This window comes from Mus caroli, chromosome 3 (genome assembly GCF_900094665.2).
Source record: "Mus caroli chromosome 3, CAROLI_EIJ_v1.1, whole genome shotgun sequence".
NCBI classification, from domain to species: domain Eukaryota; kingdom Metazoa; phylum Chordata; class Mammalia; order Rodentia; family Muridae; genus Mus; species Mus caroli.
This window is the reverse complement of record NC_034572.1, coordinates 90,114,377-90,130,181: the sequence shown is the minus strand read 5'-3', so window position 1 is coordinate 90,130,181 and position 15,805 is coordinate 90,114,377. Positions and strand designations below refer to the sequence as shown.

The following is a 15,805-nucleotide window of genomic DNA, read 5'->3' as shown; positions in this document are numbered from 1 at the left end:
GACCAGGCTGGCCTCGAACTCAGAAATCCGCCTGCCTCTGCCTCCCGAGTGCTGGGATTAAAGGCGTGCGCCACCACGCCCGGCTGACAATTCTTTTTGTTTTACTTCTTTAGTGGACATATCAGGCCATGGTCCATGAACTACTGGGCATAAACAACAACCGGATTGATCTTTCCAGAGTGCCAGGAATCAGCAAAGACTTAAGAGAGGTGGTCCTGTCTGCTGAAAATGATGAATTCTATGCTAATGTAGGTGCTTTAATTTTTCAGTTGTTCTTATGTAAAGTGTCAGCACTGGTGTGTGAGAATGGGACACATTGGGTCTTTGTGTGAAAGGACAGCAGGATCCTGCAGCTAGGCTGCATCTCAGAGTGGCAAAGACTTGGTGCTGGCCTTGGACATATGATCACATAGATACTGACTTCTGGTCATAGCAGCTGACTCCATTCTGGTAGCTCTGTGAGAATACTAATGGTATTCATCACAAGTGTCCTGACTAATATCCAGACTTGGTAATTAAAATGGAATTTATCTTTCAAGTCTGTTTAAAATTCTTCACTTCTTTCATGATATTAAAAAAAAGACTAGTTTTGAACTTTATCTGACTTCTATTTTCACAGAACATGTACCTGAACTTTGCCGAGATTGGTAGCAATATAAAGAATCTCATGGAAGACTTCCAGAAGAAGAGACCAAAAGAGCAGCAAAAGCTAGAATCCATAGCAGACATGAAGGTACATCATACGCATGGATGACTGACCTATGACTATTGATGTAGGCATCATCTCTGCAATATTCCAGGTCTCATTTCTACCAGGACTCTTTATATATGACACTTTAGACTGTTGATGGAGGCATAACTTCTGGAATATTCCAGATCTAATTTCTACCGTGATTCTTTGCTTGTTTTTGAGTTTTGTGGAACTGGCTGGTATTTGCTATGTAGCTCATGCTGGAGCTTAGGAGGTCCTGCCTTCACCTCCCAAGTGATGGAGTTCCAGATGGGCTTACCATGCCCAGCCAGCTGCTTGCTTACCATGCCCAGCCAGCTGCTTGCTTACCATGCCCAGCCAGCTGCTTGCTTACCATGCCCAGCCAGCTGCTTGGTTGGGTTTGCTTTGCATCGTTCTATTGTGGTTTTGATACAGTACTTCTTACTGTAGACCATATTACATCTGTGTAAGCCTGACTAGTCTGGAACCCGTGGCAGAACTGTACCTCAGCCCACCAAGTGCTGGAAGTCACTTTGCTTAAGTTGAGACATTTTCTGTGAGCCTTTTCTTTAATAAATAGCATGGAGACACATCCATCATAAATCATGTTAAATCGCTTTCCATTCTCAGCTATGACTGGCCTCTATAAAGAACATAAGGGTATGGCCCAGCTTTTCCTTTTTTTTTTTTTTTTTTTTTTTTTTGAGACCGAATTTATTTGCATAGCCCAGGCTGTCCTGGAACTTGCTTTGTAGACTAGACTGGCCTTGAACTCCGAGATCCACCTGACTCTCTGGCCTGTGAGTGCTGGGATCAAAGGCATGTGCCATCATGCCCAGCTTACAGTCTTTTTTACGAATGGCTATTCTTAGTTAGAATGTAACAACATCTTCCATTAATGTTTCTTCCATGGCAGGCCTTTGTTGAAAATTATCCACAGTTCAAAAAGATGTCTGGGACTGTCTCAAAGCACGTGACAGTGGTCGGGGAACTGTCTCGGTTGGTCAGTGAGCGGAATCTGCTGGAGGTTTCAGAGGTTGAGCAAGAACTGGCCTGTCAGAATGACCATTCTAGTGCTCTTCAGGTCAGTGTAACTGTGTGAGCACCTGCTGTGTGAGCACCTACTGTGTGTGAGCACCTACTGTGTGTGGGCACCTACTGTGTGGTGGCACCTACTGGTGGGGGCACCTACTGTGTGTGGGTACCTACTGTGTGAGTACCTACTGTGTGGGGGCACCTGCTGTCTGAGCACCTACTGTGTGGGGGCACCTACTGTGTGTGCACCTACTGGTGGGGGCACTGTGCTGGGCAGAGGAAGCTGCAAAGGCGAATAACCCTTCTTCACCAACATGGAACTCAGCTCACCTCAGAGTTAGGAACACATTTAAGGTGGATATAAGCCAGGTGTGGCAACCCCCAACTATAATCCCAGCACTTGTGAGCTGAGGCCAGAGGATCACAAGTTAAACCTGAATATGCAACTTAGTGACCTGTCTCAAAATAAGTAAAAGATAGATGGTGATGTAGCCCTATGGTCAATTCCCAGTACCACTGAAGAGGACTTAGTCACTAGATAGTCACCAGACATTGCTTTTCATTTCACAGACATGCTAACATGCTACATATAAGTGCTGTGATGAGGATGTAGAGGGAGAGAGATAAGACACCGTCCTCCCCTCAGTGTGCTCACACTGTAAGAAGGAAGAAAGCAATCTGAAAGAATTGTGGGTTGCAGAGATGGCTCAGAGGTAAAGTATTAATGTTCAAGCATGAGGTCTAAGTTCAGATCACCAGCACCCACATGAAAGGCTGGGTGTGGTGGGGTGCACTTGTAAGCCCTGCACTGGGAAACAGACAAACAGATCATGGATGAGGCTTAATGGCCAGCCAGTCTACTCTGTTCTCTTTCTCTCTTTCTTTCTCTCTTTCTCTCTTTCTCTCTTTCTCTCTTCCTCTCTTCCTCTCTTCCTCTCTTCCTCTCTTTCTCTCTTTCTCTCTTTCTCTCTTTCTCTCTTCCTCTCTTTCTCTCTTTCTCTCTTTCTCACTTTCTCTCTTTCTCTCTTCCTCCCCCCCCCACCACACACTAAAGAGAGAGACAGAGGAAACCAGCCAGGTTGTGCTATTGGAAGGAGGTTGAGCTTCAGTTTTAAAAATGATGGGAGTCACCAGAGGATCTTAAGAGAAATATTATATAATCAAATCCTAACCTCAAGAAATATATATTCTGGTTGAACAGACAAAAAACCACAAGAAAGAAATTACATAGTGTTTCTGGATCCTGCTTAAGTCAGAACTGTGACTCTGACCATAAATAGACAAGGTTCTCTGGTTCCCTCCCTCAGAGAAGGCAGTGTTAGGACGAGCTGCAAGGAATGACTAGAATCGGGAGGAGGATTTCTGTCAGGAACAACAACAAAGCAAGGGCACATTGGTATGCAGGAAATAATAAACCGTGTGGCCCATCGAGAGTGGGTGTGGAAGAGAAATAGGAGGTAAAATTGAGTTGCTGAGTAGGAATTTCCTTATGAACCGTGTCAGGGTAGTCTACTCACTGAACTAGGCAGAGACCTGGCGTGGATCTTAGATGAAAGTCGGTGGTACAAGGCAGGACTGTAGACGGAGCCTGTTCAGCATGCATCAGAGGGGAAAAGACTGATGTCAGGGAGCCTGTAGACTCACAGCAACCATAAGTGATAGTTAGGGGCAAGCCTAGGAGTCAGGGAGAACAGAGGAAACAGTCAGTGACAATGACACATACAAATGAGACAGGAAGAACAGATCAGAGGTAACTCCAGGATTCCCAATAAATGCCCGAATGATTCTGTCAAAATGACAGGAAATAAAAATGACTCATCTGTACAGGATGCCATTGAAGAAAGATAATTTAGGAAGGAATAAGTCCTTTGAGAGGTAAAGCCACTTAGAAGAATCACATTCCTCCTTGATAGGGCTCCATATTCTAAAACTTACCTTCTCTTCTTCTACCGAATTCAGTAGGCCACCTAGGGACACTGGACACAGCCAGGCTGTGGGATTATATTGCCCTAGCTTTGGTGAATATCCTTTTCACCAACGTTTGGGAAAAGTTTGCCCAAGTGGCAGGCATAACAACCTCAAGTTTCTCTGTTGCAATGAGGATTTGATGTGACACATAGGATGCTTGGTGACATTGGTTCCTCACCGTAAGACATTTTATATACAGTAGAGTCAAATGGGAGCAGTGCATGTGGGTGCTCCAGTCCACCACAGTTTTTATCGGCATCTACAAGTCTTGCTTTTTAAGTTTTAAACATTTATCAGGATTTTCTGAAAACACCAACATTTAAAAAGTCATAACAATGCTGTTTGCTTTATATTTATATGAAGTGATTCATCATCATTTTAATATCGTCCATGGCTCCCAAATCTTTACAAAGAATTCTGTTCTTGAGACTGACATTTCTTAATTTGCAGACAGATTGTAAGTATAGGTTGAACAAGGTGTACAGTAAAATCCGAGTCTGCTAACAATGCCCGTGCACCCTTACAGGTTCTCCCAAGCCATGTGTGCACATCTCTTGTATGTTTGAGACAGGTTCTCACTATATAGCCATGGCTGGCCTGGAACTTGCTATATAGGCCAAGCTGGCCTTGAACTCACAAAGATCCACTTGCTTCTGTCTCCCACATGCTGGGTATATCTCTTTTTTAATTCAAGTGGTACCATACTCTACAGAGAGCTGCATTTGTTTTCTCACTTAACTATATACCTAAGACTGTTTCAGATCAGAACCTTCAGTCTTATGATTTTATTTTCTTAATAATTTGTTTATTCTTTGACAAGATCATACTTGCATATAATGAGTTTTACTCCCCTCTTTACCCTTTCATCCTCCTCCTACCCTCACCAACCTTTCTTCCAGACAACCCCTCTCCCACTTTCATGGCTTTTGTCCCGTTTTTGCTGGGTTTCGTAAACCGCTAAACTAAGTGTTCTTGCATGAGCATAGCTCATGAGGTCTTCACTGGGGCTTGAGCAATTTAGCAATAGCTACACAATTGAAGAAAAAGCTCCCTACCCCCAACCTCCAGCAACCCTTAATTACCAATAGCTCCTGGAGGAATGATAAAGTCTCCTGAGAGCCCCTCTATCCAAGGCGAAATGCTAAAGGGCTCCATCTTGAATAGGTCTTGTGCAGTGTGTGTATCTGTCTGTGTGTCTGTCTGTCTGTGTCTGTGTCCATATCTGATGTGTCTGTGGGTGCACATGCCACAGTATGCATGTGGAAATCAGAGGACACATTTGTGGAGTTGGTTCTTTCCTACTTTTTCGTGGCTCCTTGGGATCAAACTCAGGTCACCAGGCCTATACAGCAAGTGCCTTTGCCTGATGAGTCACCTCGTCAGGCCCCGGCTCTTACATTCCTCCCACCCCTTCCACAGTGTCCTGAGCTCCTTGAAGGGTGGTAGAGATATCTTCTTCAGGAGGAAGCACTCAACAGATACTGAACTCGCAGCACTCTGACGGGTTGTGAGTCTTTGCATTAGCTACCTTGGGTTCATTTTTTAATCAAGTTTGCAAGTTCTTTTGCAAAAATACAAAATAAAGCATTTAACTTAGCCAACTTATTTTAAATATTCCCATCAGTAATAGTTTATAGTTGTTTTGTTAGCCTGTTAAAAGTATCCCTGTGTTATTTCAATGAACTTGGTTTTCTGCCCCTTTCTAAATAAAAACAAAATTTTATATTTAACTAAATTTAAATTTACATGTTTAGTGTAAGTTTAGTGCTGATATTTTCCTTCATAAAGACAGACTCAAAGTTAATCACTAGTCAACTTTACTGTTTTTATTTACATCTCTTTGCCATATGGAAATCAGTTAGAAAAGTTATTGCAATCCTTTTTACATGAAGCTTTAGTTTTGCTACTGTTTAAAAGAAAAAGATAATGCACACTTTAAAAAACTGTGAACTCTAGCCTAGGCATGGCTGTAAGCTGTGATCCCAGTACTCAGGAATATAAGGCAAAGGGATTGCCATGAGTTTGAGGCCAGCCTGGGCTAAGGATGAGACCTTGTCTCAAAAACAAACAAATGGAAAAGAACTCTAACTATGATCTGATCATTATTTTGGAACCTATATTTTTAAGATTTCTTGTGTAGGGTTTTAACGTTTTACAGTCAGCGATAGATTGGGCTTTCCTGATCACAAAGGATTTCTTTGCAATGTGATTTAAATAGTCCATAAAGGGAACTGTTGTTTGATAATGAGTGGATGCCAGGGGCCTGACCCCTAGATGACTCGATATTAGCTAGAATGTGCCATGAAGCAATGAGCTAAGGTTCTGAACAGAAATAGAATTTGCTTTACTGAATAGTAAGTGTACCATGGCAAGAACAAAAGCTCATATATCCCATTTAAAAGTTAAGTATAAATCCCTTCCACTTCTAACCAATTATATACAAACTACCGGGAATTTGACTTAGGAAGCATTTCATTAGAAACAAAGGGTAGTGTGCTGTCACTGAGCACACGCATGACTCAGAAGGGAGTGGTTGGGTCAGGGATGAAGATCTACATGTTGTATCTGAAGAGAAATATCTTCAGAAAGAAAGCAGTCCCCGCCTGCCCTGTGTTATTACAGCATTCTCTTCATCTGGAAGAAGGAGCTGGCCTGTTTACAGCTGTTCCCTGACTTTGGACAAAACCTCCAATCACACTGTTAGTGGCGTATAGGGAAGTGAAGAGGAAGTGTCCTGTCTGGAGCCTCGGAGAACTTGAGCCTTTAGTGACTTGAATTTGGAAATGGTTGTTACCTGCTCTAAACACCAGTACTTTGTCTCTAAAATGAGAGAAAATACTAGTATTATTACCTATGGTGACTATCACCAGTATGTGCTGTTAATACGTAATAATACTTGTTTTTTCTTTCATTTTTGCTTGTTTTTATGTTTTTACATTTATTTATTGTGTGCATGTGTGCACATGCCATGATACATGTGGAAGTCAGTGGGAGTTTGTTCTCCTTCCATCATATAGGTCCTGGGAATTGAACTCAGGTCATCAGACATGGTAGCAATCACCTTTACCTACTAAGCCATCTCATTGGCCCATGTTTGGGTTTTTGTTTGTTGGTTGGTTTTTGTTTTTGAGGTGTTTTTGTTCTTGTTTTTTTGAGACAAGTTGTCACTCAACAGTCCAGACTGGTCTTTAGTTTGTGGCAGTCCTCCTTTCTCAGCCTTGAAGGTGCTGGATTATGAGATCGGACCATCCTGTGCAGCCGTGCCGCCATGCTTGATGGCCCTTGCCTGCAATCCAAGCACCTGAGAGATGGAGGCAGGGGGATCAGGCGGTCAAGAGCATCTTCAGCTACAGAGTGAGTTTGAGGCCTGCCTGGGCTGCACGAGACCTGACCCCTGATGGGCATATTACCCACAGTAGTGAGTCAGACCCTAGCCGCTTTCTTCCATTTTCCCTGTCCATGCCCAAGCACTCCATCACTTGATCCTGGGCTGCCAGGTGAGAGTGGTGTTATCACAACAGCTCTGTCTTGCTGTCCTAGTCTGTTGGTTACATTGTTATCCACTGCCTGTTGTACAGCAAGGGAATGACTCCAGAGAGGCAACTAAACCAGGGAAAGGAGGTACCCATGAGCCACCGAGTTCATCTGTCACTTGTACCATCCGTAACTGGATGTTTTTATGACATAAGGAAATTTTACTGCTTTATCAAAGTTCTGATAGAAGAAAACAGAGTAATAGGCTGACAGTCTATCAGTCTTAAACATAGAAAATGCTCAAGATGTCAGAAGAGAGCTGCTTTCTCCTTGGTTTAAAGGGCATGTTAACTTCTTTTTGAAACTTAACCTCCAAAAATAGTGTTTGCTTTGCCTTACCTGTTTCTGGATTGTGCCTGTGGAAGATCAAAATACAAAGAGTTTTTGTTCTCTGTCACTTTGTTTTTAATAACCCATCTTTACTTATTTACTCTGTGTATGTTGTGGGGGTGGGGGTGTCAGAGAAAAATCTGTGGGACTGGGTTCTCTCCTTCTACCTTGTGGGTTCTAGAGATCAAATTTAGATTGTCAGCTTGGAGGCAAGCATGTTTATCCCCTGAGCCATATCACTGACATAGTACTAACTCCCCACCTCCCCTTTTAGTCAAAAGTCACTGTGCAGCCCAGGCTGACCTTGAACTTACAGAGATCCATCTGCCTCCATCTCTCTAATCCTGACCCCTAAATACACAGTAGTTCTCTGGTTTGCTCCCCATTCGTCCATTGGTATGTGGTTCTTTTCCTCTCTTCATAGTGGCAAGACTTGAGAATCATAGTGAGAAAGGAAAATCAAATATTCACCACATAAATCCGTTATGCTTCTAACAAATAAGTACACCATTAAGACACCCCTCTAACTCTTTCTCCTCTTTTCTGGTTCATACCCCGGTTAGATCTCCATGAAACTTATGCCACCATTAGTCAAATGGACAAGCCAAGTACCTCAAGGGCAGTAGTTCAAAATGGAGTCACAGGGTAACATGGGATCAGGGCAAACAAAATGCCCAGCTTTCCCAACGATGGCATAGCTGAAAAAGAAGCAGGAGCTCAGCTTGAAACTACATATTTCTTTTCCTAAGAAAACAGCTGCCTAGCAAGTCAGAGGAGGCAGAGTTAGGAAGCAGTGTAAGGAGGGTCTGAGCCATGGTCATGAAGGGACAGCAAAGTCCAGCCAGGAAGTTTAATGCCAGTGTGAGAGCTTCAGGAAGAAAATGACAAGACTCAAGGCACAAGGGGAGGTAGTTAGAAAGGAAGTGGACAGGAAGGGCTCAACCCATCACTGCAAACAACCTGTTTCCATACTAATGAATATAGTGCTATACTAATGGAAATGGTCTGTTTCCACACTAATGTCCACCCACAGTCATGTAGGTACTTCAGATTTATGTATAATGGTGGCATAGCCAGAAATTAGGAGACTAAAGTTGAAAGGGGGGTGACTTCAAGGGTAGGAAATCAGACATTGTGTCTGTAGAGGAGTGGCAGCAGAGATTCACAATGTTTTAAGCTTTCCAAGTTGGTTGAGAAGGAACAGGGGGAGTATGAACAGAGAGAAAGAAAGAGGGAAGAGAGGGAGAGAGAGCTCACATACACGTATATATCTAATAATGTATGCCCTAAAATGCCTTTTCATTGTGATAGAAAATATTAGACCATTTTAACAGATGTCCTCAGAGGGCTGTATTCTGTGGCTATTCTGTAGAAAAGTTACTACAAAAGAAAAAAATTAAGGAAATTCTTTTGTTGTTGTTTTTTGTTTTTCGAGACAGGGTTTCTCTATATAGCCCTGGCTGTCCTGGAACCCAGGCTGTAGACCAGGCTGGCCTCGAACTCAGAAATCCGCCTGCCTCTGCCTCCCAAGTGCTGGAATTAAAGGTGTGCGCCACCACACCCGGCTGGAAATTCTTATGAATGTGATATCTAAGTGAATTTTCTCTCCCTTTCTGATCCCTTAAGGATGATGATGAACATTAATTCAGGATAACAGCAGTGGTGATCCCTCTCAGAGAACTTTCTAGAAGAGCTTCCCCTGTGTAATCCTAGTCCCTGTGCCCGTGTAGAGAGGAAGTCTGCACATTGGACATGGCTGCTGAGAGGTGCTGGAGAGCAGGTTCTCGGGCTCATGCTGCCTCGGGGTGTGAGAAGGTCTTAGAGAAGGTCACTCTGCAGGTCCTAACTCTTCTGCCCAGGACCAGTGCCTTTAGGTGTCTTGCAACTCTGTCCCACTTCTCCCTGTGGCTCTCAAGTCCCTACTAATAGCAGCCCTGCCTCAGCCTCTTTGTGAAGGCTTCCCTGACTCCTCTGCACCAAATGTACTTTCTCTTCTTCTGCCCCTGCTCCTCCCACCACTTACAGTGAGTGACCTTTCAACTTTTGGGAGCCTGAAGCTTGGAGGTCATGTTTCCTTTAGGCTCTAACATCTTAAAAATGTTTGTGTTTTACAGAGATAATTTTTTCAAAACTGAAGATAGCAGTTAAGGCTGTCTTCCTCAGTCAGTTTGGGGTTTTGTATTTTGTTTTGTTTTGTTTTTGTTTGATTGCAATGAAATATCTTTGCATCCTCCAAATTTGCCCTTGCCCTTCCCCAGGCGCTTAGCATGGTGGGAAGCGGGCCAGCTCCTAAGGTAGAAAGCTGTAGACTTCTTGCAGAAAACCTCTCTGTAGGACTTCTGCCTCTTCTTTTGTGGATGTGTTGGCACTGTGTCCTCTTTAATCCTGCGGAAGCCTGAAATTTGACGTATGAGCCAATGTCTTCTGTGTTAGCCGATACGTGCTCACATGTCTCTCAGTCTTACAAATCTAAAGTACTTTGAAACAACATGCTTCATGCCTCAATAGGGTGTGAAGACATCCCTCAGTGAAGACAGAGGTTGACTCAGACATCAGCGTTCTCCCAACAGTGCCTGGTGTGGTGCCTTCCGGGGCCTAAAATGTGTTCTTGCTTAAATTAAGTTATGTGCTCTGCTATATAATAAATACAGGACATAATAATTATTATATTATTTAATATAATAAATAATAAAATATATGTGCCATGAAAGAAGGCCCTTAATGTGAGGCTGAGAGAGTCCAGGCATGACTTGGCCTGTTCCTTTCTTCCAGCATCTGCCTCTTAGATCGGAAGTTCTCCCTTTTAGAGATTGCATGCTGTCACATACACTTGTTTCTCTCAGCCATCTTGAGATGTGTTGTGACCTCTGGTGTTTCTTGGGGATTAAATCCGGCCTGTGTAACTATGCCAGCTCATGTCTATTTGGATACAATGGGATGAGCAACACTAAAAGAAAGACGTCTTTAACCAGAAACTGGACATTTCTGTGCACTGTACTGACTGAAGTTGAAGTTGTCTGCACTCCTTATGCCACCAAGGAGATGACTTGGGAAAGGCAAGAGAAACGGTGGCTGACTCCATCTTTCCTACAGCTATTGCATGGGGAATTATTTAGTCCTTCCACTGAATAAGAAGCAATTGCCGTTCTGTAGTTGAAACATGATGGCATGTGTGTCCGCCGAGCTGTGTCTCTACCACTCTTACACAGGAGGCCATTCAAGTGAAAGCACTAACATTGGTTCTGTCTTTCTTCAGAATGTGAAGAGACTCCTGCAGAATCCGAAAGTCACAGAATTTGATGCAGTTCGCCTGGTGATGCTTTATGCTCTACATTACGAGCGCCACAGCAGCAACAGCCTGCCAGGACTCATAGTGGACCTCAGGAGTAAAGGTGTTGCTGAGAAGTATCGGAAGGTAACCTGATGTGTGTGCTTATGTGTATTTTATTGTACTAGAGATGGTCTCACTCTGCAGCCCTAGGGAAACCTCACCCTTAGGTCCTCCTGACTCCGCCTCCCAGATGCTACAATTACTGCCATGTACTTACTCTGTTGCTAAAATTCTTTCCATGGGGGAGATTTAGGCAATGTCTACTCCCTCCTATGATCCCAACAACAAAACCAGTCATGGTTCTGCCAGTTTATTGGGAGTTCCTGACAAAGCACAGGTGAGGGGTGTAGGTGTTCCTCCCCCTGGGAAAGCCTTTACCCAGCAGGGATGAGTGCCCCCCCAATCCTGCAGAGATAGCGTTCCCCTTCTCTATAGTTTCCCCCTCCTGTGTCCCCTTCCTGAAGCCATATGCCATTAAGGCAGAGTTGCATACAACAGGTGGTGAGGAGCAGCTGGATAATCTGGTGGGTGGGGCACACGCAGTCACAGAGGCCCGCAGAGAGGAGTCTTTAGCAAGGGCACAGCTCAGCTCCCGAATGGCAGTTGCTTGGCTCAGAGAACACTCACTCACAGCATAGCACAAAACCCAATTCCAAATTTATACAGTAAGCCCAAACCCCAGAAGCCAAGTCTGTTATAGTCTCAGCCCCAACACAAAATACATCATATACTGTTTATTTACAAGGTGCAAGTTCCATCCTCTCGTGTCTTCATTGCCCTGATAAAGTTATTTTTTATGAAATGAGCTTCCTGATACCTAAGCAATAAAAAGTTGTTTCTTCTTTTTTTCTTTTATAGCTTGTGTCTGCAGTTGTTGAATATGGTGGTAAACGGGTTAGAGGAAGTGACCTCTTCAGCCCCAAAGATGCTGTGGCTATTACCAAACAGTTTCTCAAAGGACTGAAGGTATAGCTTTAGTCTGAGTGTGACCTGATATGATTCTAACAGTATATTCTGAATTGTAGAGCTATGTCCACCCAGTGAATCCACAAAGGACAATCGCTTGAAATGCTGCCTCTGTGCTTCAGTGTGCCTGCACTGGGCCAGGGAGCTGAGCGGGAGTGATGGAGTAATGGGTCACTTCCAGGAAGTGTGGACAGTTCTGCCAGTCACAGCTCTTTTTCCCGTGTTTGTAATTTAAACTGTATTAAGCTAGTGCTTGCTCTCTCTCTCTCTCTCTCTCTCTCTCTCTCTCTCTGTCTCTCTGTCTGTCTGTCTCTCTCTCTCTCTCTCTCTCTCTCTCTCTCTCTCTCTGTGTGTGTGTGTGTGTGTGTGTGTGTGTGTGTGTGTGTGTGTATGTTGGTGGTTTGTGGTTTTTCTGTTTTTTGGTTGGTTAGTTGGTTTTGTTTTTGAGGAGTCTCATGTAGGGCAGGCTGGTTTCAAACTCAAGGATGACCTTGAATTTGTAATCCTCCAGCTCCCAAGTTCTGGGTATACACCACTACAGCAAGTTTATGCTGTGCTGGGAACAGAATTCAAGGGTCTATGCATGATAAACAAACAGTCTGCCAACTGAGCTGCACCTCGAGCCCACAAGCTTCTCTTTGAAGGAAATTCAAGAGAAAGCACAGCCGTCTGTTGTTGGGAAGTCAGTCACACAGACAGAAGACAACAATAAGTGTGGCTCACTTTCTCCACTTACTAGTGAAGTCTTGCCCACAGTTAAGATGGTCTTTCCATGTGAGTTAACATAATCAAGGCAATTCCTTACAGGCATGCCTAGAAGTCCATGGACCAGGTAATTCTAGAGTCTGCCAGGCTGACAGTGCCTTCACGGGGCTCTCGTAGGCCATCTTTTTACTTCGTAGGAAGCTTTTCTGATGGCCCCCGTGTTCGTGGGGTGGGGGGCACTGTACCAGCGGCGCCGCTTCTCTGGCCCCTGGCCTGTTCTTAGCTTTCCGTGAGTTCCCTGGTGCTCTTCTACCATATGGCTTACCAACTCCTCTACAGGCCTTTCTTTTTGTTTCACAAAGAATGAGATTCAGACAAGATAAAAGATTCCAGATTTTTAAATTCCTTGAAAAGTTTATTGAAACCATATTGAAAATAACTAGCCTTAATTTAGTACTTTAAAAAAAATTAGTACTTTTGTAAGATTGGAACAATTCTGTCTAATTAAAATAAGTTTTACATATGCTAAAGTTCTAGACTGGGGAGATGGTTCACTCGGTGAAGTGATTGCTGCTCAAACTGGAGTTTAGATCCCTAGCAAATACATAAAAGTTAAATACAGTGGTGTGCAACTGTACCCCACAGTGCTGAAGTGTGTGCATAGAAGGGGGAGGGGACCCCCTCAAGCTCTCTGGCCAGCCAGTCTAACCAAATCTGAGAGCTCTGGGTTCAAGAATAGAGCCTGTCTTGGAGATTATGGTGAAGAGGCACTGAGGAGAACACCCAGTGCTGACCTCTGACATCCATGTGCATGCACACACATACGCACCTTTACTTACACACAGACACAAATGTCCTGTTTGGTTCTGTTTGATTTCTATCCAGTTCGAGTTTGATTCTATCCCATAAGGCTTCCATTGAGTATATGTTCCTTTTCTGATGTATCATTACTGTCATATTGCTAGCTTCCCCAAATAACATGAGAACCATTTCCATATTTTAGGGAGTGGAAAATGTGTATACACAGCACCAGCCTTTCCTGCATGAGACCCTGGATCATCTCATCAAAGGAAGGCTTAAGGAAAACCTCTATCCTTATTTAGGCCCCAGCACACTCAGAGACAGGTAAGGTAACAAAGATTAGAAATAAAAACTAGGGTCACAGAACAAGCCAGAGAAACTGGAAGTACCCAAGACATCCAGATCTTGGCCTTAGAGAAACAACCTGCCATGTAGGGAGGGACAGTGGGCACTACTAAGAGCTGGGTTCCGAAGTCCTGTGATTGTAAAAACATCTGAATTCTGCCAACTGACTTATGCTTAAGATGGGGTCCTGGACTTAGCTTGATTCCCAGTTGGTAAATCTGTGAGCAGTGAACTGAGATCTAATCTATGCATGGCCTTGGGACCTACAGAAACTTCAGATCTACAGACTGTGTGTCTACGTGTTACAGACTGGCCAGTCTTAATTATCAGAGTTCAAGCTTGGTCTGGCATTGCAGGCTGGACTCCTAGGTAGTGCAGCAACTGAAACAGTAGGATGGCAAATTCAAGGCCTGCTGAGGCTAGAGAGTGAGTTCAAGGCCAAAAGCCTGGATGACTTAGACCCTGTTTCAGTTTTTAAACATGTGGGGGGAAGAGGGCTTTAAGGGGAAGGAGCTGAGAAATAACTCGGGCATTCTGCCTGCCTCCAGGCTTGGGCTCAGGGTTATTCTCCACACTCAAAAGAATTGAAGTTCATACTTAGTCTGATTGAAATATTCCTATTCCTATGTCCACTGTTGAGAACACACAGCACAGGCATGCACCCCAAAAAGCAGGTTTTTGAGACTGTAACAACCTGTGTAAGACTTTGCCTTCCACCAGACTCAAGACTAATCATTTACTAAATGAAGATTTAAATTTATGTCCTTTCTGAGAAGAGTTAACAAAAATTTTCTCCAAACTCTGAAGATTTCTTTATTTCTAGCATATAAATATGCAGTCTTATTATTCTACCAACTTTCTGGTAATTTGTTATATAACAATAAAAATAAATTAAAAAAAAAAGACAAAAACTAGAGGAGGCAGCAAAGATGCTCAGCAGGTAACGTGCTTACCGCCAAGCCTAGCGGCCTGAGCTCCAGCTCCAGGATCTCCATGGTGAAGGAACCGAGTCCTGAAGTTGTTCTCTGACCTACATACACTCCACGGTTCGGGTGCTCTCTCTCTCTCTCTCTCACACACACATACACACACACACACACACACACACACACACACGAATGTAACGATACTTGGTGACAGTCTCTGAGAAGCGGGTGTCAAGCCCTGCTCCTCGTCACACTGAGATGCTGACCGCTGCCCCCTTGGCCATCTCAGGCGGAAGAGTCTTTTGGTGTTGCATGTGTCCGCCTTACATATGCGCTCCCCTGCTAGTCCTGAATCATTTACTTGCTTTGGGTTAAAGAAGCAGGTGTTGTGGAGGGGCCCAGATCCTCCCCTATATTCTGTATTTTAGCAGCATATCAGTTTCCTTATGTGTTCTATGGCATCTGTCTTTTGGCGTTTCCAACATTAATGCCCAAAATAGATTTGCTCTCTGACTGCCAGCCAGAACAGGTTATTACTGGTCTGGGTAGGATTGGACTTGGCCAAGTGTGGCCAGCCCACCAGCTGAGAGACCTGATTAGCAAAGGCCATTTGTGTTCCAGGAGAAAAGGTTGACTTTCTTTAGTTAAAACTAATCTAGAGGTTAGTTAATTTTAATGAAAACAACTTGTCCAGATCAGGTTACTTAAGCCAACCTTAAATTTAAATATATGCAAATTCTACCTAGTTAAGAATTATAGTCTTATAGTTTTTTAAGATTACATTATATAAAGGGCCCAACATATACAGTTGGTATCAGTTGGGTAATTGAATATGAGAATGTTACTATTGATTATAAATCACCTATTATTTCACCCAGTAATTATCTAATAGCATTAGCAGTTTATTGTATAGATATAATGAAATTCAGAAAATGTTAGGAGATTTATAGGTAAGCGACTCTTGTACAGTGTGTGATTTTTTTTTTTTTTTTAATGAGTCCCTTAAAAAGAAAACTGCAGTTGGGCAGTGGTGGTGCACGCCTTTGATCCCAGCAGTTGGGAGGCAGAGGCAGGCGGATTTCTGAGTTCAAGGCCAGCCTGGTCTACAGAGTGAGTTCCAGGACAGCCAGGGCTACACAGAGAAATCCTGTC

General features: G+C 43.6%; 1 protein-coding gene across 1 annotated transcript in view; it reads left to right on the top strand.

Annotated features, from left to right (window-relative positions):
• Vps45 (vacuolar protein sorting 45 homolog) overlaps positions 1 to 15,805 on the top strand; it is a 61,239-nt gene that overhangs the window by 15,055 nt on the left and 30,379 nt on the right. Inside the window, exons 8-13 of the mRNA XM_021157688.1 lie at positions 114 to 248; positions 620 to 733; positions 1,629 to 1,796; positions 10,836 to 10,994; positions 11,769 to 11,876; positions 13,585 to 13,706. Coding sequence (XP_021013347.1) covers positions 114 to 248; positions 620 to 733; positions 1,629 to 1,796; positions 10,836 to 10,994; positions 11,769 to 11,876; positions 13,585 to 13,706 — 806 coding nt within the window. The remainder of the gene's footprint in view (positions 1 to 113; positions 249 to 619; positions 734 to 1,628; positions 1,797 to 10,835; positions 10,995 to 11,768; positions 11,877 to 13,584; positions 13,707 to 15,805) is intronic.